Source organism: Acanthochromis polyacanthus, chromosome 11, assembly GCF_021347895.1.
Source record: "Acanthochromis polyacanthus isolate Apoly-LR-REF ecotype Palm Island chromosome 11, KAUST_Apoly_ChrSc, whole genome shotgun sequence".
Classification (NCBI taxonomy): domain Eukaryota; kingdom Metazoa; phylum Chordata; class Actinopteri; family Pomacentridae; genus Acanthochromis; species Acanthochromis polyacanthus.
The window spans coordinates 242,719-270,714 of NC_067123.1; the positions used below are offsets into that span (position 1 = coordinate 242,719).

General features: G+C 38.9%; 1 protein-coding gene across 7 annotated transcripts in view; it reads right to left on the bottom strand.

The window, feature by feature from the left end:
- LOC127536286 (integrator complex subunit 8-like) overlaps window positions 1–27,996 on the bottom strand; it is a 71,636-nt gene that overhangs the window by 31,164 nt on the left and 12,476 nt on the right. The window contains exons 1-8 of one of the 7 annotated variants that reach the window (XM_051956219.1): window positions 17,623–17,714; window positions 16,248–16,386; window positions 15,981–16,146; window positions 11,017–11,157; window positions 10,183–10,254; window positions 9,935–9,986; window positions 9,197–9,376; window positions 8,983–9,090 (exon numbers count right to left, since the gene is read on the bottom strand). In XM_051956219.1, the coding sequence (XP_051812179.1) occupies window positions 8,983–9,090; window positions 9,197–9,376; window positions 9,935–9,986; window positions 10,183–10,254; window positions 11,017–11,157; window positions 15,981–16,146; window positions 16,248–16,386; window positions 17,623–17,712 (948 nt within the window). In that variant the 5' untranslated portion in view covers window positions 17,713–17,714. The other 6 variants (XM_051956224.1, XM_051956222.1, XM_051956223.1 and 3 more) reach the window with 6 other exon arrangements.

Below are 27,996 nucleotides of genomic sequence, written 5' to 3' on the forward strand. Positions count from 1 at the left end.
TGAAACTAAAACAAATGATGCCAACTGGGGCAGAAATGATAAAATGCCAGAAATGTGTTTTTGCTGTATCCATGGAGACGATGGAGTCTTCAGAATGCAGCAGGCCTCTCCTCTGTGTTGCTCTGAGTCGCTTTAAAAATCACATTTTCACTCTGCTCAACCTAAACTTTGTGTCTGACTGTTTATGGACCTTTAACGTGAACTATTATTTTATTCATCACACAGTTTGTATTCTAATTTAATAATTACTAAATCACTATGAATGTAAACAAACTCGTCATCTGAATTGTCAAGACTTAAGTTTTCCAAGTGACCAAAGTAGAGTAAATCATTGTTTTCATAAAGTCTCACATGAAAGAACAGACTGCAGGAATACTGATTAGTGTTTGTGGCGTTGACACCGTTGTTGGATGTTTATAGTGAACTGTTATTAACTTAGTTGTGACTGTAAATGATTTAGTCCTGATATCTAATGATGTTAGAAGTACTAACCATGTGATGACCTTGTTCTCCTCTCAGGGTCTGTGGACTACGCCGTGGAGCATCCCCCTGCCGTCGGATTCCTGGAGACCATCTGGATCTTTGATGACGACGACGCTCCCATCTTCTACGATGTTCTGGCTCCATACGAGGAAGAAGAAGACCCAGAGGGAGAAGACCGAGAGGAAGAAGACCCAGAGGAAGAAGACTCTGAAGAGGAAGACCCCGAGACGGAAGACTCCGACGCCTGGTCCGACTGGAGCACCAGCGAAGACTCCGGCTACGACAGCCTGGACGAGGACGAAGAAGACCTGGAGGACGGCGAAGAAGAGGACGGCCGACCCCGCTCCCCCCTTGTCCAGCGTCTCCCCCTCCTGCTGGTGCTCCGGTCATCGCTGCTCCGCTGCTCCCCCAGAGGACCTTGGCCGTCCACATCAGCTCCTTCCTCAAGAGGATCCGGGAGGAGTGCGATGTGGAGGCCCAGGTAAGTATGAAGAGGCAGCGGGTCAGTGAAGAGGACGACGCGCAGCCTGGACCATCCACTTCGTCCACAGACCACAGTGCGTCGGGTCCCTCCACATCAAGCCCGGGCTTCTCTGTGACGGGTGGAAGCTGGTTCAGGCCTTTTCGGAGTCCAGATGATAGCGACTCCGATTAGTCCTGAAACTGGTGGAAGCTCTGATCGGAGAAGTTCCAGCTGACAGGCAGCTCCCACTTCTTACTGCACGGATCAAAAAAACATCAAGATCCCTGCAAATAGTAAAAATCCTCCTTCACATGTCTTAGCGTCATCAGACAATGTGGGAGGTGGTAGGTATGAGCACCTGACAAATACAGGTGTGTTTCTTCTTCTCTCTATCAGAGGTAAGCAAAATTCCAACTGCACATTTTTCAATATTTAACTATTATCCATGATACTAACTCTGTTTCTTTCTTCCTCCGAAAAGGTAAGTTATTACTTCATCAGTTTCTCAGGACTTAATATCTCTTCATGATAATTTATAATTGAAGCATTTTACTGACTGTAGAATTTTGTTTTGTTTCTTCATCCATCATCCAGGAGTTCCGTTCAGGGAACTCCTGGATGGTGGGCAGAGAGGACCGGACGGACCAGACCAGAAGGATGGACGACCAGGAACCCACTGGAGGGTTGGAGGAGTGTTTTCAGTCAGCTGACTAAGTGAGTCCTCACAAAGACGACAAAAGCACCAACAGGGACATGAAGTGGTGATGAGCTAAAGTAAACTTTCTGTATGTTGATGTGAACTGATAGAGCTTAGAACCGTTCCACACCTACTGTACATTTATTTATGGCTCCATGTCTGTTAAGAAGCACTGATAATTATAATTCAACAGTTCAGCAGCCAGGAACGAGTCAAAGTTTGATTTTGGGTCCTGTTTTTCTGTTTGCCAGGTCAGCGCTCCAATTCAGACGCCCCTGCCTCCAACAGCAACGTCTCCAGCCGCTGAGGGGCGTCCTGACTCTGCCTGCACAGAACTAGTTTCCATCATGTGCTGGTTCTGTGCCGGTGGGTTTAGGAAGCTCCTCACAAAGCATCAAATGAAGACAGAGGAAGCTGCCACCTGTTTGTCTCTGAGCTCTGACAGCCAGACAGAGAAGATGTTTACTGCTTTATTAATGTTTAATGTAAAAACCTTTTGAATATCTTTGTTATGATCCAACGTAAGATGAGAACTTTGGAGATAAACATTGTCAAAAGTTAGATTTGCTAGTTTAACCCTCCTGTTGTCCTGCAGGTCAAAGTTGACCCGTTTTAAGTTTGAAAATGTGGAAAAATATATATATTTTCACAGTGACACTTCTGATGTCCACATTTTCAACATTTTTGGGAAATCTTTGAACATTTTTTGGTGGAAAAATGAAATGTTAAAATGTTTCTTAAGACCATTCACAACAAAATCAACCAAAATCCAGTTTTGGTTGATTTTTATGTGAATGTTCTTAAAGACAATATTAGAAGTGTTACTGATATATATGTCATCACTTCAGATATTTTTCTGATGTTTTTGGAAGATTTTTACTCATCATCCCACAAATGTGGGGATTTAGTTTTAAAAATAAAAGTTTTAAAGGACACTTTTAAGGAATAATGGAATTTTCTTCCTGAAGATTTTGCAAATTTTCAGAAATTTGGGGAATTTTTTTGCTGAATTTTTGGATTTTTTTTTAGAGAAGGAAACAATATTTTTTGGTGCCTGTAAATGAGGACAACAGGAGGGTTAATTAAAATGTAAAAGAAAAAAACTGACATCAATAACTTACTTAGTTTAATATAAAAACTTTAAAACTGTTATTGTTTATTCTAACACAAGAACCTGTAAGATAAACATTGTAAAATGTAATATTTCCTTTGTTTATTGTTAAAATATATTTAAAACTGTTCATGTGTATTACAAATAAAATGTAAATGGCCTTTAAACATTTTGATGTTATTTATAATTATTAGCACAACATATAATCTTATTAAATAAACATTGTAAAAATATAAAAGCTGTTTATTGTAGCAAAGATTCACTTTAAAAACTTTTGGACTGTTTAATATGATCTCATGTTTTAAGCATGACATTGAAATATTGTCAACAGTAAGATATAATTTATTGTAAACATTTTTTTAAAAATGTGTACTGAAAGTACCTTTTAGTAACATTGTTTTTCACATCTTGCTGTATTAATGTGAATTTAATACTTCTTGAATAAATATAACAATTAAGATTTGCTTTTGTGATGTTTTGTGAAAAGTGATTTTGAGGTATTTCAGTTTTGATGTTTAATAAATTTACAAAAATCTGTGAAAAGAAGTTTTACTCTTTGTCATGTTGGGTTGTTGATGACAGACTGATGGAGGAAACTTGTATTCATTCAGCACAAAAAAAAATTAAATGTTTGAACGGTCTGGACACGTTTCAAGGCGACTCCATATTTGTGTTGTTCATATTTATCACTATTTCACTACAACTCGACTGGTTTACTGTTAAGTCAGATGATCAGAGTGTTTTCTTCACTGATGGTGGATCAACGTGGAGCTTCTTCAACACTGAACCAGACACAGGAGAGTCACATTTGTTTCAACGATGAGCTGCACTGACATACCTTACAAGAAAAAGCAGTTAGATTTGCTTTTAAATGACCTGACTTCAACACAGTTCAAAATTGTTCAGAATATGACATACTTTGTGTATAATTTAATGTCTTTCTAAACATTCTTGGAAGCAGTTCACATCTGGCATTCCATCAAATTATTTATTGAAACTTAAAAACCAACAACTTCAGTGAGATTTGAATTAGAGAAGACAAAAAATAAAAATAGAGACGTGTTCAGATCACAGAACAACGCAATTTGCTGTATAAGGAGCTGCACTCTGAGCTCTTTCCACCACTGAAAGCTCCTGAAACAGGGATGTTAGCGTTATAACCGGACCCTGGATTTATAGAAGAAGCTGTTCTCACCGACAAACCTTGTTTTCTTTTACATCCTGTGTACATCTGGGTGTGTGTTTATCTAGAAAGAGAACGCAGCAGGACGCCAATACATTTAAGTAAAACAACACTGATTAGTGAAGTCAATATAAGATAAGTCAAGATAAGCTGAGTCAAGATATGAAAAGTCAAGGTAAATCAAGATCCATTTAATCAAGATAAGTTAAGTCAAGATGAGTCAAGTCAAGATAAGTTACAATAAAGCCAACAAATGAAGATAAACTAAAGACTATGGACACCTTTCACATCTACAGATGAGGCTTGATAAATGTACATATGGGTATGTACATAGATATGACATGATGGATAATGCTATTGAGAGAGAAAACCGGTGTGAACATGGTAAAGAAAATGTTTTTATATTTTGTTGTTGAGCTATATGAACCAGTGTTGCGTGATGTTTTAATAACTGTGGTGCTTTAGGGAGAAAAGCAGGGATACATGAATTTAGATGACCTGAAGGCTGTGGAGAGAAAACACACGTTAAAGAGATATTAATACACTAGATGTATATACAGTTAATATTACATTTAATATTAACAGTTTTATTTGACATTCAATTTGGTCATCAGGGGGGTGGGACAAGAGAAAAATGGAATTTTAGGGGAAACTCCAGACTTACTTGGTTTTTAAAATTCTTTATAAACATTCTCCGATTTATTTATTGTTTTTAAAGATTTGGTCTCGGGACAAGAACATTTAAACAACAACTGCATGTTTTAGTATTTTAGACATGGATTATTTGAAATTTGATGAATGGGACATAAAATGTCCTCCAGTTCTGTTATGATCCTGCTGTATTTAATTGCATTTGATTTGTGGCCAGTAAATGTATTTTTAATAGGGCTGCATCTAATGATTCATTTTAGTGTCCATTAATCTTTTAATTATTATTTTTGCATTAATTTATTAATTGTTTGATCTTTAAAATGCAACAAAATGCTGAAAAATGTCCATTAGTGTTTCTCAAATTCCAAAATGAAAAGTCTTGTAAGTTCCGTCAGAGCAAGAGGAAGAGTTTGAGTTGGAGCGCAAGAAATCTGCGCGAGCAGCATCGTAACCGAGTGCGAGGACACAGTTTGAGCACGCGCAGAGCAAGTTTGAGCGCGAGAGCAGAGTTCTGAGAGACAATATCACGAAATCTGAGAATGAAATCGATAAATGCTGCCCTCAGATCAATTTAAAATGCTCTTGAATTATGATAGGAAATTTATTCCATAGCGGCGGGAATTGATGGACTCAGAAACACCCCCACAATTTAATCAGTTGTTCTTTGTATCATTTCTGATGGATACGTCCTGATAAGTCCTCAGTGGTGGATTTGTAGTAGAATCACAATCATGTGATCATCAGCAGGCAGCTGACGTAGTGTTCACTGGTTGTCATGGTTACAGTGACGCCGTGCTGCTATCTGGCAATGATACAAAAATATTTAACAAATCTGTGGATCCAGACTATAAGCTGCATCACTGATAAAATTGGTCCTTGTGTCATTTCTGACCTTCCCTGAAAATTTCATCCAAATTCATGAGTCTGTTTTTGAGTAATGTTGCTGACAGACAGACAGATGGACGGACAAACGTACACTAATCATCGTAACTCCACTATCTTCCTTGGCGGAGTAATTATAAAATCTGAAAATTTTATGAAAGAAAACAAAACTACAAAATACCAAAACAAGGCAAAACAAGATCGCAACTTGTAAGATCAAATTCTAGGATAAAATAAATATAAAATACTTCAATTTAACAACATTAAAAACTACCAAAAGCCATTGAAAACATACATGTCTTGAGATTTGTCCTACAAATGTCAGTGGAGGGGGAACTTTTAAATTGCACGAGGAAGACTGTTCCAGTTTAAAGCTCTGAAGAAACAAGCAGTGCACGGCTTTCTGAACAACATAAACAGACTTTTCTAAGTCTACAGTCTGACTGCAGTGTGTGAACAGGTTTGAATGTTTTTGTGGCCTCACCCCTGCTGGACTTTGTACAAGAACTCTCTGAGAACCGAGCGTCTGAAGTGGTTCGGTAAACTGCGGGACACGTTGTCTTTGATGAAGGCTTCCATGACGGCCTGGAAGAGAGACGAGGAGGAATTTATGAACAAGTTCTGCACTTTACTGCCAAACACCTCACATAACCCAAAACCTTTTGGGGATTTCCATCTAAAGTCATCACGTTCCTTCTGCTCGACCGTCTCCGATTTGATTCCAGCTTTATCATGAACCATCTGTAAAATTGATATTCCATTTCATTTATTTATTTATTTCAAACATGTAATGAATAACATTCAATTAATGTATCACAAAAAACCATTAATAGTCCATCATGCTATAACGAGTAAGAGGAGAAAACAAACTTCAACATGTTCCAAAGGGAGTGGGAAGACGTTAAACTTATTTAATCCCACCCCTAAATTCATTCACCCATTTCAGTCAGTTCCAGAAATATCCAATGAAACAAATTCACCGCCAACATTTTTGTTTAGGCAAAGACAACTAACTTAAACACTATGCGTCAATGAAATACAGATCAAAACTACTGTGATAGTGATAATTAAGTTCATCTTCACTGTACCTTCCAAAGATTTTTTGTTTGTATTTATATTTAAACTGGCTGATGTTTGAACATTGTTTCAGATCCGTCTCAAGTTTCTTCCAGAGCCGTACCTCATTTGTTGTAGGGCTAAAACTTTTCATCGTTGTTCTATGTTTTGGTATCCTGAAACTGAATTCTTCTCTTAATATATAACCACCAACACATTCCTGAAATGTGCTCTGTAAAAACAAAGAAGAGATAGGAGACAGGATGTGGATGGAAAATGCCGGACTCAATATTTTGACTATTTTTTTATTTTATGTTATTTTATTTGGATTGTTTGTAATACCGTAATTATTATTACATATTGAATACTATATTGTTGCTGACTTCTCAAACCACCTGCAGTTATAATACAACTACTGCTGATGCCACCACTGCTACTATATTACTACCACACTGTCCTACTTTGCTTTTGATCTTTTTGTTTGTTTGTTTGTTTACGGTTTGATATAATTGTTATTGTTTTTGTTGTTGTTATTACTACTACTGCTATTGCTGCTGCTGCTGCTAATTTTATTGTCATTACGACCACCACTATTGCTATTATTCTCTCTATTGCTGTTATTATTTTTACTGGTATTATCACTATTATTATTATTATTACCATATTATACTAGTATGATTATTATTGTAGTTACTCGATTATATACCACTGTAGTTACTATATTATATGCTATTGTTATTGTCCCCTCCCTATCTGCTGATGACCATTACCCATGTAATGACCTCTATTGTTGTTGTTTTCATATCGTTACAATTTATACTATTTCATTTATCATTTATTATTATTAGAGTTTTTTTCTTTTCCTTTTTTTACTATTATTTATTTATTTATTCTCTTCTGTTTCAACATCCTATGTTTATAATTCTGTCTTTTGTTTTCTTGTATCTTGCTCCCTGTTTGTCTGTGTACTGTATAAATATAAATAAATGTGGAAAAAAAAAAAGAAGTTTATTCCAGAGCCGTACCTCATTTGTTGTAGGGCTAAAACTTTTCATCGTTGTTCTATGTTTTGGTATCCTGAAACTGAATTCTTCTCTTAATATATAACCACCAACACATTCCTGAAATTTGCTCTGTAATTGGAATGGTAACAGTTTTTTCAAATACTTTTCAGATGTGTACGTTTGTAATTATCTGTCAGACCACTTTTAGGAGATTTGTGCCTACAAAGCTTTATCTGAGCAAGATTTTGGTACCAGAATTTCCTTCAGGATTAAAAAAAATGATGTCCCATCTTATCTCAGAGACGGGTCTTTTTTTTTAAAAGCTTACATTTCTACAAATCAGGGTTTAAAAATCAAAAGTATTTTTTAAAAACTCCACACCTCTTGTGTATTTTTATTGGTTTTGTGGAAACAGCTCATCAGAACGTGAAATTATCTTTCTTTTCCTCTGTGGTGACCAGGTAGATCACATTTTAAAGCATTTTATAGGTTTAGTTTTGTATTATTGTGACATACAGCTACACGTGGATCAGAAAATATCACTAATTGACTTCTGCATTATCAGTGTATTTGTTAATGTGTGCACAACATTGTCAGCGTAACGCACGATATATTTCAGGTGCAATATTTCATTAGTATGTGTGATAATATTAATTACATCAGTATAGCTGCAGGCAATACTTTTTACTGTTCTAGTATTCTTTTAGTTTACTCATTTATTTCAGTAATGTATCATACTTCTTTTTAGGTGCTGCATTTCTCATGTTGCATCACTCGATTTTATGAGCGATATCTGCCACAAGAATTCCCTTCAGGATTAATAAAGTTTAGCTTTTCTCAGAGATGGGAGCTTCAACATTTTTCCATAAATCAATTCATTATTAATCAGATATAGTTTGATCGACTTGTCCAATATTGGAGAAATAACGTTGAAGAATTCTGGCTTTTATCTTTAATAGTTCCTGAGATATTGTTGTTCAAACAGCCGCAAATTTCAATGTGAGAAAACCTGCTAAAAGTGGGTCAACAGCCAGTTTATAAAAAATTATATCTCAGAAAGTATTTGATATATCAAGCTAAAATGTTACATATATCTTCATAAACATCCATATTTTATGCCACAAAAATGTCAGGCATGTCAGAGCTGGCAGAGCAGCAATAGTTTCTATATTTTGGTTTCATCGTCGTCCCGTTTTCGCTCTGACCTGGTGGCTGTGGGCTCGGATCAGGCTGTTGATCTGGTCGTAGGGGGTCGTCTGGGGGTCGCAGGGGTCACAGTCTCCGGTCAGAGCTCTGCAGGCGTTCCAGTAACCGGCCAGACGCTTCTCGTCCAGGTGGACGTTGGACGGTCGAGTCCAGCTGAAAGACATAAACGAATCACTCAAAGGTCAGAACTGCAACTCAAAGTCAGTAGTTTCGGGTTTTCTTATGGTTGAAATCGAGTCTAACTACCTTCTTCAAGAGCTCCTTGGTCTGTCTGAAGTGATCTCTGGCCTTCTCATAGGTTGGCTGGTCGGTGCAGCCTTGTTGGAAGAAAATACCTCCCAGATCATGATGCACCTGAAACACAGAATACAGCTTTAGAGTAAAAACATCTTTCTGAAGCACAAACCACTGCATCCAGGATGATCTAATCCCCAGAAAGAACCGTGAGTGCTCCACCAACCTGGCAGTGCAGGTCATCGGCGCTGATTCGAAGCCCGGCTGTGGAGGATTCGGTTTCTCCGTTAGCGGCAGCGTCAGCGGCCAGCAGGTCCAGAGTCCTCAGAGTGTGGACGTAGAAGTCCTTCTTCAGCTGCAGAGCTCCTTCCAGGACGGTGATGGAGTCGGTCGCCTGCTCCTTCAGCTGAGGGAAGAATAATAATAATAGAGGAGAAAAAACGGACACAGATCCATGAAACTACTGGTGGAATTTCTTTGAAACTGGAAAAACAATTGGTTACCCTAGGACATATTTGTCTAGAATTCTACTGACAATAAGTCATTACAAAGAAATGGCTATGTCAGGAGCCACCCTCCATAGAGACTGGTTCAATGTGGTGCACGATGTTTTTGTAACGGAGAAATTAACATCTGCACCGAGACTCAGAGCAGAAATGTTTGATAAACGCTGGAACGGCTGGATTGAGTTTATCAGCCCATAGAGACCAGACTAAGTGACGTAAGTTGTACTGCGACTGCCCTGGTTAACGCTTGTTCAGTATGTCTGTTTGTTTGCAAAATTGAAAACAGTTTGTAAAGTACATTTGTAAGATATTGCTTATCTACTGACTTCTTTATGGAAAAAAAGAGAATTAAAAAAAAAGAAATTGGACAAACATAAAACAGGGATAAACAGACCTTAATTAAAGATGTTTATTTTTGTTTATTGGCGTATGCAAGTATGAAAAGCATGTTCACTCACCACAGTCAGGATGTTTTCTGTCATTTCTTTCTCCTGCTGCACGATATTTAACCTGGATTCAGGCACAAAAGAAGTTTACGCTCACACCTTTTTGCATTTCAACTCAAAATAAAATCTGTCTGGATGTGTATTTTTCATTAATCCGTGCATGTGAGCCGAAACGCTGCCATTTGTACTGACTTTAAGGTAAGCTTATTGGTTCAGTAAATGAATTGAACTTGAAAAGAAAGTAAAGAAGCAGCGTTTACATGTTTATCTGATGAGGTCCTGGTTTGGTTTGTTTCTCTGGAAAGCTGCTCAGCACGATGGTTCTGATGGCCCTTTAAAAAACACAACAAAGACACATTAATCCTGTGCTTGAATGCTCATAAAATAAGTCTTTTAATGGGGCTGAAGAAGGTGTGATTTGACTTTCTACTATAATCTTGACAATGGATGTGTAAGAATGTTAGTGAAAGAATGATTTGATTTAATGAAAGTCCAAAACCTGGGCCACATTTGTGCCAAAACAATACAAAAATTAAATATGAATCTACAATAAAGCATAAATGCAATCCATGTTTTTGAAGAGAAAAAGCCAAATACTCCAAAAAAATAAGAAAAACGATATTAAAATGCTCCAAATGTATCAAACCAATTCCACATATTATCACTGAATTATATTTCTGGAGTCTTTATTCATTGTCCTGCTTGTTCACTTGGGTTGAAAAAAAAGTTATTGTTTCACCTTCAGACAACTTATTTTTTTCCATGCTTGTCTTTACTGAACAATATTAAGCAAAACTTTTTCAATCCTTTTGGTTTTTGTTGCTAACAACCACATTTCTGTAATCAAATAGATATTTAAGGTTTCTTCAAGATGCCAACATTAAAATGAATGTTGGAAAATACCATGACAAACTTATACTGGTCAGCTACAACACTAAATATTAAGAGATTCATGTGAGAACTTTCCTCCTTTAATGTACAATCAGAGCTGGTGACTTCCACACGGCGGCAAATAAACACTTGGAGTCAAACTGTTCTGCTAGTTTAGTATTTATCTAATTTAATCTGTCCTCAGTGAGTGTTTCCTCTCCTACCAGCGGTTGTAGATGATCACTGCCATGGCGGTGGTCGGAGGCAGAGTGGACAGATCCAGATCCACATGTTTCACACCTGGAGGCACTTTGCTGACACACAGCAGCTCATTCAGCAGCATGTTCAACACTGGGATGGTCAGTCTGGGGATGAAGAAGCAGGGGAGATAGTTACAGGATTCTACTGATACATTATCTGTCTAACTATGCTGCTTAATGTTTTATCCTTATCCAAGTTTGGTATTTGTGCGTCTTTGTCTGTTATTTTCTTTCTCGGCTACACAGTAAAGGAGGCCTTCACACCTCAGTTTATTCAGAGTTTAAGTAAAAGCTGTGCAGCGACTGTGAAGAACAAGAGTCACCGAGGGACTGAAGGTTGGGCCTGTTTGTCTGATGAGCTAAACAAAAGAATTCACTGAGACTAAATTTAGCCTTTTATGAAAGAAAAACGACCATCAACTCATGATAATGTGCACACATTCATAATCAAAGTAATCACAGTGGTCAAAGAAAAATAAGGCGACCCAGCTCACCGCCTCTCTCTTCCTCAGATAAAGTAAACAGATGAGCATATTATGGAGTTAAAACAGTCTCATAATTCACAAATGCACACAGAAGAATTCACAAATGTAAACTGCAATCCACAAATGCACACAGAAGAATTCACACATGTAAACTGGGATTCACAAATGTAAACTGCAATCCACAAATAAATTAAGAAAGTTCACAAATGTATTTCTGCATTCACAAACTGCTTTTGTGTGTGAATCTTTTTTGAGACTGCTCTGCCGTCAGCTCGATCCACAAATGCATTTTTTTCAACACGGAAGTTTCTGTAGCCAATCAGATGTCTCCCTCCTTTCAGCCAATCACAAAAACTCACCCCACGTGGGGGTGGGTGTACTGTTCAGCCAATCATATGAACGTGTCCACACAGCGTTATACTTGACCGTGTCATTGGGCTGAAGAGTGAAGCTGCCCGTCGGGGAGACGGTAATCGTGGTATCTCTGCTGGCATCTCCAGAGGCCACTGGAAATGCCGCTGCGGCAGTGGCATCTCGCCCAAACAGTGGCATTTTCCATTGGCGTATAGTGTTTATATAATCGCGTTTGCAGTCTTCGGACAGTCTTTAAATTCCTATGCAAATTAGTAGGTGTACCGCCGGCGGTACACTGTCAACATTCCTGGTCATGGATATGGGATCCCTAGTCAGCCATAAAGATGGAATTATGAAGGAGCGGCGGCAGAATGAGAGAAGCGCGGTATGATATATTAATCTGTGATTTAAAATGCAGTACGCTATAACCAAATGAATGTGTGTGAATTAATCAAATGCTTACATTTTTACATTTTTACATTTTCAGTGTTGAAACAATGTAGAAATCATAAGAGTGCCTTATTCAGAAGAATGATGGTTTGATTATATTGGAAGGATGTCTTTTTATTTTTCCTTTAATTTTTGAAACAGTGTAGAAATCAGAAGCGTGTCTCACTATAAGCAGTGATGGTTTGATTAATATAGTGGAGTGTCTTTTTTTTAATTCTCTTTTTTAATTCTTTGAATATATACATATATCAGTGTTTTTATGTTGTTTGAGATTGAGTAATATGTTACTGGTCTCATAGGGTGCAGCAAAGAGAGTAGTAACTGTGTTCTAAGGGGTAACCACTTGAGGGCAGCACCTCACAGGGAGCTGTGAGTGCCTTTGGTTAACAAAACAGGACAGAAGGTTAAACAGGGTTTTTCTGCTATTAGATAAATGAAAATGCTTTCAAGGGGGGGATCACTGGTTGATCCCTGGGTAGATGATGAATTACTGTACTAGAGGGTGATTCAAAAAGAGCTAAGATAGGTTAGTTTAGATTATGCCCTTAGAGGGTCATGGGGTTTTTAGCTCTGTAAATAGGGTAGGGGAGTGTTGTAAGTCTGTGTGCACCGTGCTGAAATGTGGGGTGCATATGTCAGCAACTTTAGAAGCTGCTGACATTCACTTTTCTCAAGTTCCTGTAACCAGTAGAGAGAGGTGAAGAAAGGGACAAGAACATGTCTGGGGCAAGTAAAGGTCACTGGGTGAGGAATGAGGAAGTGCACATTTGCGGAGGGGGGTGGACGTGGCTGTAATTTGTTTGCGTGGGTTGGAGTATGTTGTCAACACGTATGCAAAATTAAAGAGAGCTGTGATGTATAAATTGTACCTATTGGAAGTAGTTCGGGGGAGTTTGTTGCGGGTATCTGCCTGGGTGCAATCCGGACATTAGTCCGAGCACAGGGGATGATTACCACGTAACTCTGGTTGAGTGGAATAACTTGGTCTGCAGAAGGAAGGACTGTTCTGATGGAATAATGGACTAAAGGAACTGCATCTTATTCGTTGTTAAGGATTACAGGATTGTGGTCGGGACTTGACAATGGACTGATGGAGTATCACTGGATTCTATTATTTCCAGAGGAATAACACCTGAATGGATTAACAAAGTTTTTTTCCTGGCCCAAAACCCCAAAACTGGATTACATGCAGACCTGAAATTTGAACTAACGCTCTCTCCAGCTTCCCCCTGGGTTCCTTGGTGGGCTCAGGTGAGCGGCCGGGTGTGGCCACACCCGCTGTTCTACTCCCTCCAAATTACAGTTACATTAGGTAACACGCATTCCCCTTTTTTAAGAAAGCATAAGACCAGTAGGGATATGGATTAAGGGTGGGTTGAATATTATCTAATGTTTGATTATTTGTCCGATGATTTATTGGCTATGCTTATGCCCTGCTGAAATATATTAATAAAGCATTTTTCTGCAATTAAAGACAACAAATTGCAAGTGCTATTTTCTTTTATTATTTTTAATTTCTATTTCTATTCTGTATTATCCCTGAACAAATACTTATACATCTAGCTCTTGATGTAATAAGTTAACTTACAGCGTGCATGATAGTAGCAAGGTTCTGAAAGGTTACCTAATCATAGGGGTCAGGTTGGCCCAGTATAAACATATCCTAGAGGTTGTCTATATGTCCATAATCTCTGAATTAAACCTAGCAACTTACCAAGTGCCAGATCTATGAGAGGAAAAGCTGCCGTTAACAGGTGTGTCTGGTGGTTAAATTTAACTATACCGAAGTGGCTACTCGGTTAAATTAATTATCAGAGGAAGTAGGGATAGGCATCTGGATGAAGGCAGTGAGACAGCTAGGCGAATTTTCCTCGTCAACCAGCTTAACAGTTCTGCAGCATCCCTCTGAGTAAGACCTCAGGGGGCAGTAGGACCGGACCCGAAGGATGGAGAGCTGGTCCGGTGATTCCCTGACAGCTGAGTAAGTTAATCAGGGGGTCACTGGCCCTGAGGATCGACAACACTGAAGTTTAACGGGTTAAAAATGCTCGAGTTTGCAGCGCAAACTCCCAGCGCAAACTATATACTCCCAGTCCCGCTTGACTTCTTGCTCAGCTTTTGCCTCCAGCATAAGATTGAAGGAAGAAAAAGGCAAGCAAGTCTTAAAAACTAAAACTTTTTCAGCAGCTACAGATTTATGAAAATGTTCTATGCTTTTTTTTTTTTTAAAGCGTGTTTCCTCAGCGTGAGTGAATGTATTATAAAATACAAAGGTGGTGGCTTGAGTCCTGTTTCTCTTAATATTTTAAAATGTAGAATTTAACCAGCTCAAGAATGCACAGCTGAAGTATTAACAATTTTTTCCTCTTGGTGGTAATTTGATGTTAATATATATATATTCAATATTTACAATTGCCAAACCTCTGATAACAGTTATGCCTTCAGTAAGTTATGTCGCAGAAGTGCCGGTTCATGTTTAAATGTCATCATTCAGCAAGGATGCTTTACATCGCTTCCTAAATTTATCCTTAATAAACAGTTTATGTATATTTTGTATTTAACTTATTTATGATTCTGTTTTAATTGTGACCTCCTATGAAGCAGAAAAAGGCTGCACTTGTTACATAGTTCTAATTTGTAATTTCCTAAAGGATGGAGAGGAAACAGGCTGAGTTACCACACGTACCCTCAGCACTGCGCAGTACTTCCAGGGAGTTAGGGGTTTGATTCAAGCGTTACACTGCCATGTAATGATTTTCAGCTTAAATTAGTATATTATGGATTTTATTTTGATGGTTTTGCATCGTCTGATGATTGTATTGCTGGGCCACATTGATTATTTTGAATGAGTGTGTGAGCTGTCTAGAAATAACTACAGTATGCACTATAAAAAACGTCACAATGTTTGTAAACAAATAAAGGGTCTATTGTCCCCATCAGACGCCATGGTCTCTCTGACGGGCAGCTTCACTCTTCAGCCCAATGACACGGTCAAGTATAACGCTGTGCGGACGTGTTCATATGATTGGCTGAACAGTACACCCACCCCCACGTGGGGTGAGTTTTTGTGATTGGCTGAAAGGAGGGAGACATCTGATTGGCTACAGAAACTTTCGTGTTGAAAAAAATGCATTTGTGGCTCGAGCTGACGGCAGAGCAGTCTCAAAAAAGATTCACACATAAAAGCAGTTTGTGAATGCAGAAATACATTTGTGAACTTTTTAAATTTATTTGTGGATTGCAGTTTACATGTGTGAATTCTTCTGTGTGCATTTGTGAATTATGAGACTGTTCTAACTCCATAGCATATCAGCTTAATTATCCTCACCCATATCCATGAGACCCACTAACCCTCCATTCAATATGATCACAAAACAACAGACAGACCGACAGAGAGACAGACAGACAGACAGACAGACAGACAGACAGACGCCGATCGTCACATAACTCTGATACGTTCCTTGGCAGAGTAACAATCAGTATGCCCCTTAACCTTAGAATAAAGTAACAGTTCACTCATGGCTTCCAGAGGTTAAAATAATTAGTTTCTCTTTAACTGTTCTGCATTTGGTTACTGAGAAACACCCGCAGCCTCATTTCATTCTCAGAGAGCCCCACACACATTACGACCCCACTCACCCTTTCTCCAGTGAATCCAGGTCCCACTTCATGTGTGCGGCGACCTTCAGCGCCAGCAGCTTCAGGGTTCGGTTGTCTGCTGGAGGCTGAACCTGATTCTGCTCGTTCACCGACAGTTTGGACGCCTGCTCCAGGAACTGGGCGATCAGCTGCACCGGAGTCGGGTCTGAGGGAACACATACGCCCCGACAGTTTTAGACGTTAGATTTTGTTACTGATACTTTTTTTTTACTTGTACATAACTTTCAAAAGTAATGCCGAGCTGACCTGCATTTGATTTCTGCAGGTGTTTCTCCAGCAGGCTGCCGTCCAAGAGGAACTCAAACCAGGACGTCTGCAGAGGCGTACTGGGCCGACCGCTGGTCACAGCAGCCACCCGGTCGGCTGCTTCAGCACTCATCCTTCCCTATTGGACAATGACACATATCAGTTAGACAGAAGATCAGCCAGGACCAGAGCCTCTCACAAGTTTAAAGATACTGTTATCAGTCATTAAACTAAAGTATAAAAAGATATACAAAAGAAGAAATAACCGTAAGGACATGAAAAGAAACACTGCAAAGACATGCAAAGCCACTACAAAATGATGCACACACACGACAAAAGATGCAAAAATGACCACAATATGAGCCAAAATGATCACAATAGGACTGAAATTGCACACAAAGAGACACCAAACAACTATAAAGAGATGTAAAGTGACCACAATAAGATGTGAAATGACCACAGAGAAACAATACGACCACAACACCACTGAAGTTGACCACAAAGAGGCAAAATTAAGTAAATAAGCAATTATAAGAGAAACAAAATTACCAAGCCACGAAAATTATCACAGAGACACAAACCAATGACAGAGATGAAAAATGAAAACACCATGACACAAAGTGTCTACTACACACGAAATGAACAAAAAACATTTAAAATGACAGCAAACATGCAAAATTACCCCCCAAAATCACATTTTTACCATAAAGATAAACTGAATTACCAAGGCTTGTACCACTGCAGGATGTTATATAAAAGGTAATATGTTCATGCACCAACTACTGGTTGTACTTTCACTTAAAAACATTAAAATTTGCTATTAATAATTCTGCAGCTGCATGTAAAATTTTGAAAGCATGACAATTTCTTGCCATTTCGATGACGATATAATATTTGGTAAGAATCGATACAGTGTTTAGAGGCTGAAAACACGGTCGCATTTAATATATTTTCTAAAAGTTTCATGACAAAATTAACTTGATTAAATCATTATTTTTCACGCTCACTTCTAAAAGGTTAAAGTGTCAGACAAGCTCGTTAGCCAAACATCGAGAACTGTCCAGTTCTATGTGACATGAGTAGCTTGAATTTTAAACACGGGTCCTACCAGCTGGGCGGGGACTCACACTTTGACTGAAGGGAGTATTTCTGAGTTAGCGGCTCGGGCTGCTGCTGTGAATAAACCGAGCGCATGTCTTCCACCCGTGCTCTGTTGTGTTTGCAGGCAGCGCTGTTCCGGCTAACATTTAAGCTAACTAGCTACAGTTTCCATCCTGAACGGGAACAAATCAACAAGAAGAAGATAAAAATGTTCAAAAATCGCTCTAAAAGCTCAGAGTAAACGCCCGGAGCAGCGACACCGACTGATTCTCACATAATTCATTCTGCGCCTCTCCATCGCTCCTCCATCATTCCGGTTCCACTCTGTCGCCAAGGAGACGCACGAAACGCCATGTCTGCGCATGTTTATGCTGCGTTCAGGTCACATGTTCAAACTGTGATTAATCACAGCTGAGCGACAAAACCTGTTCATGGCTATCTCTGTCTTTTAATTTTCACGGATCCCCCATATCTCAAGCTAGCAGCGTCTTTAAAAATAAAACCTCAGCGCTAATTAGCAGTAACAGCGTCCATAAAGGTAGTTTCTATGGGCCTCTACACTGTTTTTATGTAAACAGTTCCACTTGTTGTTGAACTAATGCACAAATATAACAAAAATGTGCTAATTTAGGCTAATTACATGGTGCAGCTATAAGGTTAGCACTGGGGCTGATCACAATTGGAATAAAGCAGTTACTAGGTTTAAAATTATTGCTTTTCCGGTTTCTCGAGATTTGATGGATGCAACACTATCATGGTGGCTGATAGATGCCTGTATTTAATTATAATCTGATAATTAAACAAAGCCACACTACTTAACTGAGGCCGAAGTTATTTTAATTGACAGTTTTCTGCCCAAAATTCAGGAAAACCAAAAATGAAAAGAAATGGCAAACAAAAAGTTAGGTTCCAGGAATTCATTCTTATATTGCTGTTCTTTGTGTTTATCAAAAGTTGTAAATTTTAATAAGACCAGTTAAGATAATAATATAAATGTTTAAAACTTGAAAAAAAAATGCTGAAAGTTAAAATGCTTGCATTGGCAGTTTAGAATTACATATTTTGTAATAAAAAATAATCATTAGAATATTTTTTTCCTGTTTTAATTAGTTTTTAATTTCTGTCTTTACTTGGTATGCAAGCAAACATATTTAAAGAAAAAAAATTAAAAGTACTGAAGCAAATTCTTACATTTGATAATGTGGAAACGTAAACAGATTTGCATTTTTAAAAAATAGGGTAAAAGAGGAACGCTTCCTGGACATACACTGAGTAAATATTCACAAAACAGAGGTGCTCTTTGGTAGGGGAAAAATCGTAATAAAAGCATAAAAACACCAAGGCACTCTCTGGGTGAATAAAATGCCTTTAATACTACATGGCAAGTCAAAAAAGGCTTGCCATGTAGTATGTGTTTTGTTGTAGTATGGGAAAGCCCTGTTTGTCCCCCTGAGGAAAGCCTTGTAGGCTGAAACGCGTCAGGGCTTATTGTCTCCTTTTTTGACTTGCCATGTAGTATTAAAGGCATTTTATTCACCCAGAGAGATTTGCATTTTTGCTTGAATAAAGACATGAACTGACTAATCACTTCAGCTGTATTTGCTTTTACTGCTGGGCAATTTCCAGAGCAAACTGCTTCATAAGCTCCTCTTCCTATATCTTAATTTATGGTGGTACAAACAGCACAATATCTCCCTGTAAAGTGTAGCAGAGTTGACGTAGAAAGCAGCATGAAAAGAAAATACTCAGAAACTTAATATTGAAATATGAAACTGAGGATTGGGAGCATCTGATTGGAATAAAAAAAACACATGCAAAGTAGCACCACACAGAGTGTTACATTTAATTCAGTAAAACACCACGTGGCTTTTTGCAGAGGGACAGTTGTTATTTGCATGACAGCACCAGGAGGAATTTATCACCAGATACTGAAGGAAACAGGACTGAGAGTGATGAATAAAGACTCATAAGGCATCTGATGAACAGAATCATAAAAACAGAAGCAGCTTCCTTTAGTTTTAAACCTGAACAAGATGCAGCTCAGTTTACAGGATCCCAGATGTTTGCTCTGTCCTGGATCCTGAACTGAGCCGCTCCATTTAAAAGAAACAGAAAAAAGCTGAGAAAATGTAATAAAATAAGAGTAAATCCACAAATATGACTCCCAGCAGCTTCAGATATATTCAGTAGCTGACTTTAGACCTCAGGAGTGACATGCTTTATCTTCTTAAACTTCCCTTTTACAGTTTAGACCTTCAGTGTGGAAGCTGAGCGTAAAAACAGCAGCAACCTTTAAAATAACACGACACATGCCCTGCACGTGTGTGTTGTGACTAAACGACAGCAGGACATGTCAGAAAACAAGAGCGGGTGGTTTCTCACTACTTCTTCAGATTCATTTTTAGGTAAATGGTTATCTTGTATGTATTACAACATCATTAATCATATTTATACACACTGCAGTGCTGTTGTGTTTTCATTGTTTCAGTGGAACTTAATCTTATGTGTCTAAATATTGACTATGGCAGGACTAAAGCAGCAACAATTCATCAAAAAAATCCATTAGTTGTCCTCTCATAGCCATCAATTAATCTGTTTGAGTTGTTTTATGAAGAAAAAAAACAGTAAATGTGAATATTCTCTGGTTTCTTGCCTCCTCTGTGACAGTAAACTGAACATCTTTGGGTTTTGGACAAAACAAGACTTTTCATTTTGGAATTTGAGAAACACTAATGGACATTTTTCCGCATTTTGTTGCATTTTAAAGATCAAACAATTCATAAATTAATGCAAAAAAATAATAATTAAAAGATTAATGGACACTAAAATGAATCATTAGATGCAGCCCTATTAAAACTAAACTTACCGGCCACAAATCAAATGCAATTAAATACAGCAGGATCATAACAGAACTGGAGGACATTTTATGTCCCATTCATCAAATTTCAAATAATCCATGTCCAAAATACTAAAACATGCAGTTGTTGTTTAAATGTTCTTGTCCTGAGACCAAATCTTTAAAAAAAAAATATCGTAGATTGTTTAACAATAAACCAGTCGAGTTGTCGTGAAATAGTGATAAATATGAACAACACAAATATAGAGTCGCTCCACTACTAAGCCCTGCATTCAAATTTTGCATAATATGAATTCCTTGTCATCTTTTTGTATTTTATCTTTTATCACTTGTAAAATGTTTTGTTTTGTACTTCCTATTTTGATTGGTGTTTCTTTTTTATTTTTCAACTCCAAGAGGCCCTGCACAAGATTTCCTCTGTGCCTAGACCGTCTATTTTGTAAAGTAAATAAAAATCTTGAACTTTGATACAGCTCATTACATTGATTATGAACATTACATATTACACACTTTACTGCCGCCTTTGCGTTGCTGATTAGATTATAAACGGCATTTTGTTGTCTGACTACTCTGTGTAGTATCGATGAAGCCGAATCCTCAGAAAGCTCCACCAATGTTTCATTGATCATGGGCGTGTTTTGTCTTTTCCAGGTGGTCTACGATAAAGGAGAGATCTACTCGTACTCCAAGCACGGACGTTTTTGCCACGAGATAAAGATGAACTACTCTCCGTACACGAACTACTTCACCCGAGTCTTCTGGAATCGCTCGTATCACGTCTACAAAGTGAACTCCGTCATCTCCTTCCAGTACTGACGGCAGATCGGACTCCTCTCGTATTTAAGATCTCATCCACAGTTGGACACTCTGGGCTTCTGCAAGCGTCTCGTCACTGTTACGTCGAAGCCGCACGTTCAGCAGGGATCGGCTGAGGATGCCGCACCGACCTCCACGTGTCGAAGTCGAAACACGCCATATTAATCACTGTACTGTACTTTTATAAGCCATGCGTTACTGTCAATGTTACTGTGAGGCATTTAATGAAGGGGGGGTGGATGAGAGTCGTCTGTGGTCACTTTGTTCAGAAGCTGCTCAGATTTAAACAAACAGCGGTCGTATTTTCAGTCATCTATATCTCAACAATTGTCATGAAATTTACTACAAATAGCACCCTTTTAGAGTTGAATTTGTAAATACATTTATCATAATCAAGCCTTAGAGCATTAACTGTGTGTGCATAGTATTTTACATGACTATTTTGTCAGAATACCACTCACTCACTTCCATCTGCACACATCTCTCCCTCTCTCTCTCTCCCTGGTCTCCACATCCCAGTATATTTCCACTCTTTCAGCTTAGCACACCCCCTTGTGTAACTCGAGCTATTTCTTATCTTATGCTATGTTTTCATTCCTGCTTGTGTATAAAATAAACTTCGTATGGGAGCAGTCTTTGTAGCTCGCACGAATGTGTCTTGTTACACTGTGCTGTGTTACCCTTGCAAGTAAAATTACAGTCTCCGTGTTTTTCTGATTTGGTGAATATCTTCTTATGTGGGAGCTCTCAGCGGAGCTTCTCTCTGACACACCCGAAGGAGTTCCATTATCTGCTCACATTTCCTCCACAGTGGTTGACATGTGTATTAAAATGTCTTTTTTTTTGGCCTTTAGTGGACAGTTAGAGGAAAAACAAATGGAAGCTGTGGGGAAAGAGATGATCTGTACTGGCTGGGAATTAAAACTTCTGATTAGGAACCCTAAAAGACATGGGTCATCGGGTCGCCTTATGGTGAAACATTATGACAAATATTGAACAGATAGCCATGAAATTTTTGCACACGCATTTGCATTGACGAGCCATAACATGAAAACCACCAAAATAACATTTATTCTTCATTCTGACATGTCGGGGCAAAGATACAGGATCTCTGGTGGCATCAGGAAGCGAGCAGATCTTTTTGGTCAAGTGGCTTACAGCGTTTGGATTCGGCCTCGATGGACCCATCGATGATCCACTGGATTGGGATTTAGGGAGTGTTGAGGCTGCGTCAGTGCCTTGAGCTCTTGGTCATGTTCCTCGAGCTGTTCTTAGGTGGTTTTTGAGGTGTAGCGGGGCATGTTGTCTGAATGGGGTCTGTTGTTACCCACAAGGAGGGTTCTTGGTCTGGAGCAAAGTTTATGTACACTACTGTTCAAAAGTTTGAGGTCATCCAGACAATTTCACGATTTATTCAATGCTTTTATTCATGTTTTATTTATGTGCTACCATAATTCCACAAGGGTTTTCTAATCATCAATGAGCCTTTCAACACCATTAGCTAACACAATGTAGCATTAGAACACAGGAGTGATGGTTGCTGGAAATGTTCCTCTGTACCCCTATGGAGATATTCCATTAAAAATCAGCCGTTTCCAGCGAGAACAGTCATTTACCACATTAACAATGTCTACACTGGATTCATCATTTATTTAACGTGAACTTCATGGACAAAAACTGCTTTTCTTTCAAAAATATGGACATTTCTAAGTGACCCCAAACTTTTGAACAGTGATCAGTGGTACATGTCAGAATGGCTTCCAGATAAATACCAGGACTCAAGGTTTCCTAGCAGAACATTATGTTATTATGGGAAAAAATAAACGTTGCACACTTTGTCAATGGGTTTTAATGATGTGGCTGATCGGTGTTGATCTCCTTCAGGATAAATTCTAATCGCTGCAGTGATGCCGTAGTATTTTTAAATTTAGTTTTATGTTATACAAACATCCTTTCAGCCTCAGCTGGACTGAATGTTTTGTGCTAAGTAGCAAATGCTAACACGCTAAATTTGAGGTGGTGGAACATGTGGTAGCCAAACTTTTGCAAATTGTGAGGATGTTAGCATTTAGCTCACAATGCAGCGTCGTGGAGCCTCTAGCGTGGCTCTGGAATATTTATGCAGTTATCTCAACATGACAGATTAACTTATGACTTTAGCGGATCATTGTCATTGTGGTCTGTTCCTGTTTTTACGCTCACTGGCCTCTTTATTTGGCTATCTAATACAACCCAATAAAAAACAGGGCTAGAAGTTCTACTTATTTGAAACTGCAACATTTTTTGTTGACTTTGGCAAAAAAGATGATTAACTTAATGTTGCTTATTGAGTATTTAGTTGGTGGTAGTGCTGTGCTGGACTGCATTATTTTGTCCATCCCATTAACATACATGAAGAGTAAAGTACACATGAAACAACCATGATAGATTAAAAAAAGGTCAGAAACTGAAAATGTAGAAGCAAAAAGTTCAATTTATGGCAAAGCCGTTGGGTCATTCCAGGCCTGGAGGACATTTGGGCTTCAAAATTTTTGAAAAATTAACCTTCTCTTTTGCAATTTTCTACTACATATTCATCATAATAGGTCATAAACTATGGAAGGCTTGATTAGCTCAGCTTACACATCAATGGAACCATTTTTATTCCATGTTTTATTTGTTGTTTGCTAACCCTACTCTAATCACAGTATCAGGGTTGCTAATCCGTGCTAATGTTAGCTTTTTTTCTCAGCAGTAGAAGCTAGATATTTAGCTCGCTGTTACTGCTGACCAAGAGGACAAACTGACTGATGGAAAAAAGTAAAACAATGAGTCTGATCCTGATGATATGAGGTAGAGTGAGACATTCAATCATGGCTGCCGATGTGATGAAAACATGAAAAATAGAAGGGAGGCCATAGCTTTGCTCTACACATTCTTTAGGAAATCTGTTTGATGATGTTAATTCCAGTGTTTCATGTGATTCACGGTTTTCTTCTACCACCTGAAAAAGGTTCTGCTAACAGGGTTGTTGTGGGACACATGCATAATAATTATCATTTGAAATATTATGTTGATGAAATAAAATGTTCCCACAATTACAAGAGACATCAATGAAAAAATAATCCCAAAAAAGAAAAATGTTTGTTCATTTCTATTTATCTGCATTTTTCATCTGTCTGACATCAGGAAGATTTTTATAAGAAAACTTTCCTCCCAACAAGCTCAATGAGTCTCATTTTCCTTCACTGTTTACCAAAACTTCTTATGCGCTGACATCACTCCTGTGTATCTTCTTCACTGCAGACCATAGACCGTATGCTGCAGACACACTTTAGGTTCATTACTACCCCCTACTGGGCTGGAGTGTTCATCAGTGTTACTGGTGTGCCACAAATTAGGGAACTGAGAACGGTGCAATTAAATGTGCTGTAATTACTGAAATGAAATTAACGAGTTAAAGACCCAGCCCTAGTTAAAATATTCAAGTCTAAACCACTTAAACTGCATTTAAGTAAAGTAATTGGGTACATTTACTCAGATACTTTACACCAGTCCCTCTGATATGTCAGACATTTCTCTGATAGATGTATCACTTTTACTGATTTTACAAACAATGAGTCCCTGTGGAGCTCTGTGGTGTTTGGTTCTGGGATGTCAGATCCAGGGGTCAAAACAAAATCAGTCTTCAAGCAGCTGCTTTGTAAAATTGCAACAGAGAACATGTGAATAAATGTGAAGTCAGCTGGAAGAAGGTTGATGACAAGAGTGACTTCTACTCTTCATTCAGGCAGGTGACCGGAATTTATGTGACAGAAAACTTCTGTATTGGATGATTCCATCGTCTCCATGGTGCACCGAACAAAAACAATTCTGGCATTTTTTGATGCACCCAGGGAGCCTATATAAAGGCTGAAACCTTCTGAAATTTCCCTTTTTCACCTGCTCTTGGACTTGGATTGACCTGTTCAAAGATCAGCTGCAGAAAGAAAATACTTGGAAAGCAACACTTTTGGAAAGCGAAGACTTGAAGAAGAAGACACTTTTGGAGACCTGAAGAGGACACTCTCAGACTCTGAAAGAGAAGACCTGAAGAGGACACTTTTGGAAACCGAAGACCTGAAGAGGAAACCTTCGGCCAAAGAAGTCCAGTTAAGAAGGCGTTTATAAAAACGACTCTTGGTGGATCCTTGAATCACCTTTGGATCCCTGAAGACCTGGAGATGGACCTCAGACTGATGGACGTCGAGGGATACGTGGGAGTTGCCGTGGAGGTGCACCGCGACGCTACTGGTAAGATTATGAATAGATTATTAATAATGTAGCTTTTTATTGATGGAATTATGTCATTTATCTGTCTGAAATCCTTACAGCTGTGTCAGTGTAGAAACCAGTGTGACTTTCTAAATTGTAACTGTTGATAAAAACACAGATTTAGTGATTAACAGTTATTGGATGATTTTTAAAATGATTATTTGAAGCATAAAATGTAAAACTTCTCTCAGGAGAGGGTTAATCTAATTTATTAATCATTGGCGTAGTGATTTGGAAACTCTGTCATTTTGATTTAAAGGCATCAAATTGATCAAATTTTACATGAATTTTTTTGAAAACTAAAACAAATGATGCCAACTGGGGCAGAAATGATAAAATGCCAGAAATGTGTTTTTGCTGTATCCATGGAGACGATGGAGTCTTCAGAATGCAGCAGGCCTCTCCTCTGTGTTGCTCTGAGTCGCTTTAAAAATCACATTTTCACTCTGCTCAACCTAAAATTGTGTCTGACTGTTTATGGACCTTTAATGTGAACTATTATTTCATTCATCACACAGTTTGTATTTGTTGAATCTCATAAGAATGACAAAATGATTCTTTTACCACTTGAATGAGGCTGCAGGTGTACCACCGTCTCCATTCAGTCACTATGATTTAAACTCATAGATTTGGTGAATAAATTGTGCTAATCTGCTGGTTTCATATTTTTTTGCTCATGTTGTTTTATTTGTAAAGGATCTCTGTTGCTGGTCGGTTTATTCTGTCGGTTAAGAAAGAACACAGTGATTTACTTTGCTTTCTACTGCTGATGTGACTGATTATCTGATGCACACAGACTAATACAGGTGCAGTTAACATGCTGCTTATCTGAGTGAGGACACTTAAAACAGTCCAGGAGAAAGGACGCTGCTGTGTTTGAGGAGAAAAGTTCACTTAGTGGAAAACATTCAGTTTATTTAGGATTTCATAAATGTGTGATGATGACCTGAACCAGCGACAGTCATAATAATTAGTCATAAAATGTGACTTCATTGTTGCCTGTTGCCGTGTTTTGGTTGTAACATTAATGATCAGAGAGGTAAAGTGCCGTCTTTTGTTGTGTTGTGTTATATTGTGCTGTGTAGTATTAAATTATATTGTGTATATTTGTGTTATCCTGTGTTTTGTTGTGTTGCTCTGCGTTGTATTTTGCTGTGTTTTGCCATGTTGTGTTGTATTACGTTGTTTTGTGGTAAACTGTATGATGGTGGGTTGTGTGGGTCTCTGTTGTGTTTTGTTGCGTAATCCTGTGTAGTGTGATGGTTTCCTGTGTTGTGTTGCATTGTGTTGTACTACGTTGTTTTGTGTTGGACTGCATTGTGTTGTGTTGTGCTGCACTGTGCTGTGTGGTGTTGTGTTGTTTTGAGTTCTGTTGTGCCCTGTTGCATTGTACTTTGTTATCTGTGCTGTGTTATTTGGAATTGTGTTGAACTTCGTACTCATATTGTACTATGTTGTGTTGGAGTGTGTTGTGCTGTCCTGCTTTGTGCTGCATTGTGGTGTGTCATGTTCAGCTGTGTTGTGTTGTATTGTGTTGTGTTGCATTACAGCACATCATTTACACATTTCTAATTACTAAATCACTATGAATGTGAACAAACTCGTCATCTGAATTGTCAAGACTTAAGTTTTTCCAAGTGACCAAAGTAGAGTAAATAATTGTTTTCATAAAGTCTCACATGAAAGAACAGACTGCAGAATTACTGATTTAGTGTTTGTGGCGTTGACACCGTTGTTGGATGGTTATAGTGAACTGTTATTAACTTTAGTTGTGACTGTAGATGATTTAGTCCTGATATCTAATGATGTTAGAAGTACTAACATGTGATGACCTTGTTTCCTCTCAGGGTCTGTGGACTACGCCGTGGAGCATCCCCCTGCCGTCGGATTCCCGGAGACCATCTGGATCTTTGATGACGACGACGCTCCCATCTTCTACGATGTTCTGGCTCCATACGAGGAAGAAGAAGACCCAGAGGGAGAAGACCGAGAGGAAGAAGACCCAGAGGAAGAAGACTCTGAAGAGGAAGACCCCGAGACGGAAGACTCCGACGCCTGGTCCGACTGGAGCACCAGCGAAGACTCCGGCTACGACAGCCTGGACGAGGACGAAGAAGACCTGGAGGACGGCGAAGAAGAGGACGGCCGACCCCGCTCCCCCCTTGTCCAGCGTCTCCCCCCTCCTGCTGGTGCTCCGGTCATCGCTGCTCCCGCTGCTCCCCCAGAGGACCTTGCCGTCCACATCAGCTCCTTCCTCAAGAGGATCCGGGAGGAGTGCGATGTGGAGGCCCAGGTAAGTACGAAGAGGCAGCGGGTCAGCGAAGAGGACGACGCGCAGCCTGGACCATCCACTTCGTCCACAGACCACAGTGCGTCGGGTCCCTCCACATCAAGCCCGGGCTTCTCTGTGACGGGTGGAAGCTGGTTCAGGCCTTTTCGGAGTCCAGATGATAGCGACTCCGATTAGTCCTGAAACTGGTGGAAGCTCTGATCGGAGAAGTTCCAGCTGACAGGCAGCTCCCACTTCTTACTGCACGGATCAAAAAACATCAAGATCCCTGCAAATAACAGTAAAAATCCTCCTTCACATGTCTTAGCGTCATCAGACAATGTGGGAGGTGGTAGGTATGAGCACCTGACAAATACAGGTGTGTTTCTTCTTCTCTCTATCAGAGGTAAGCA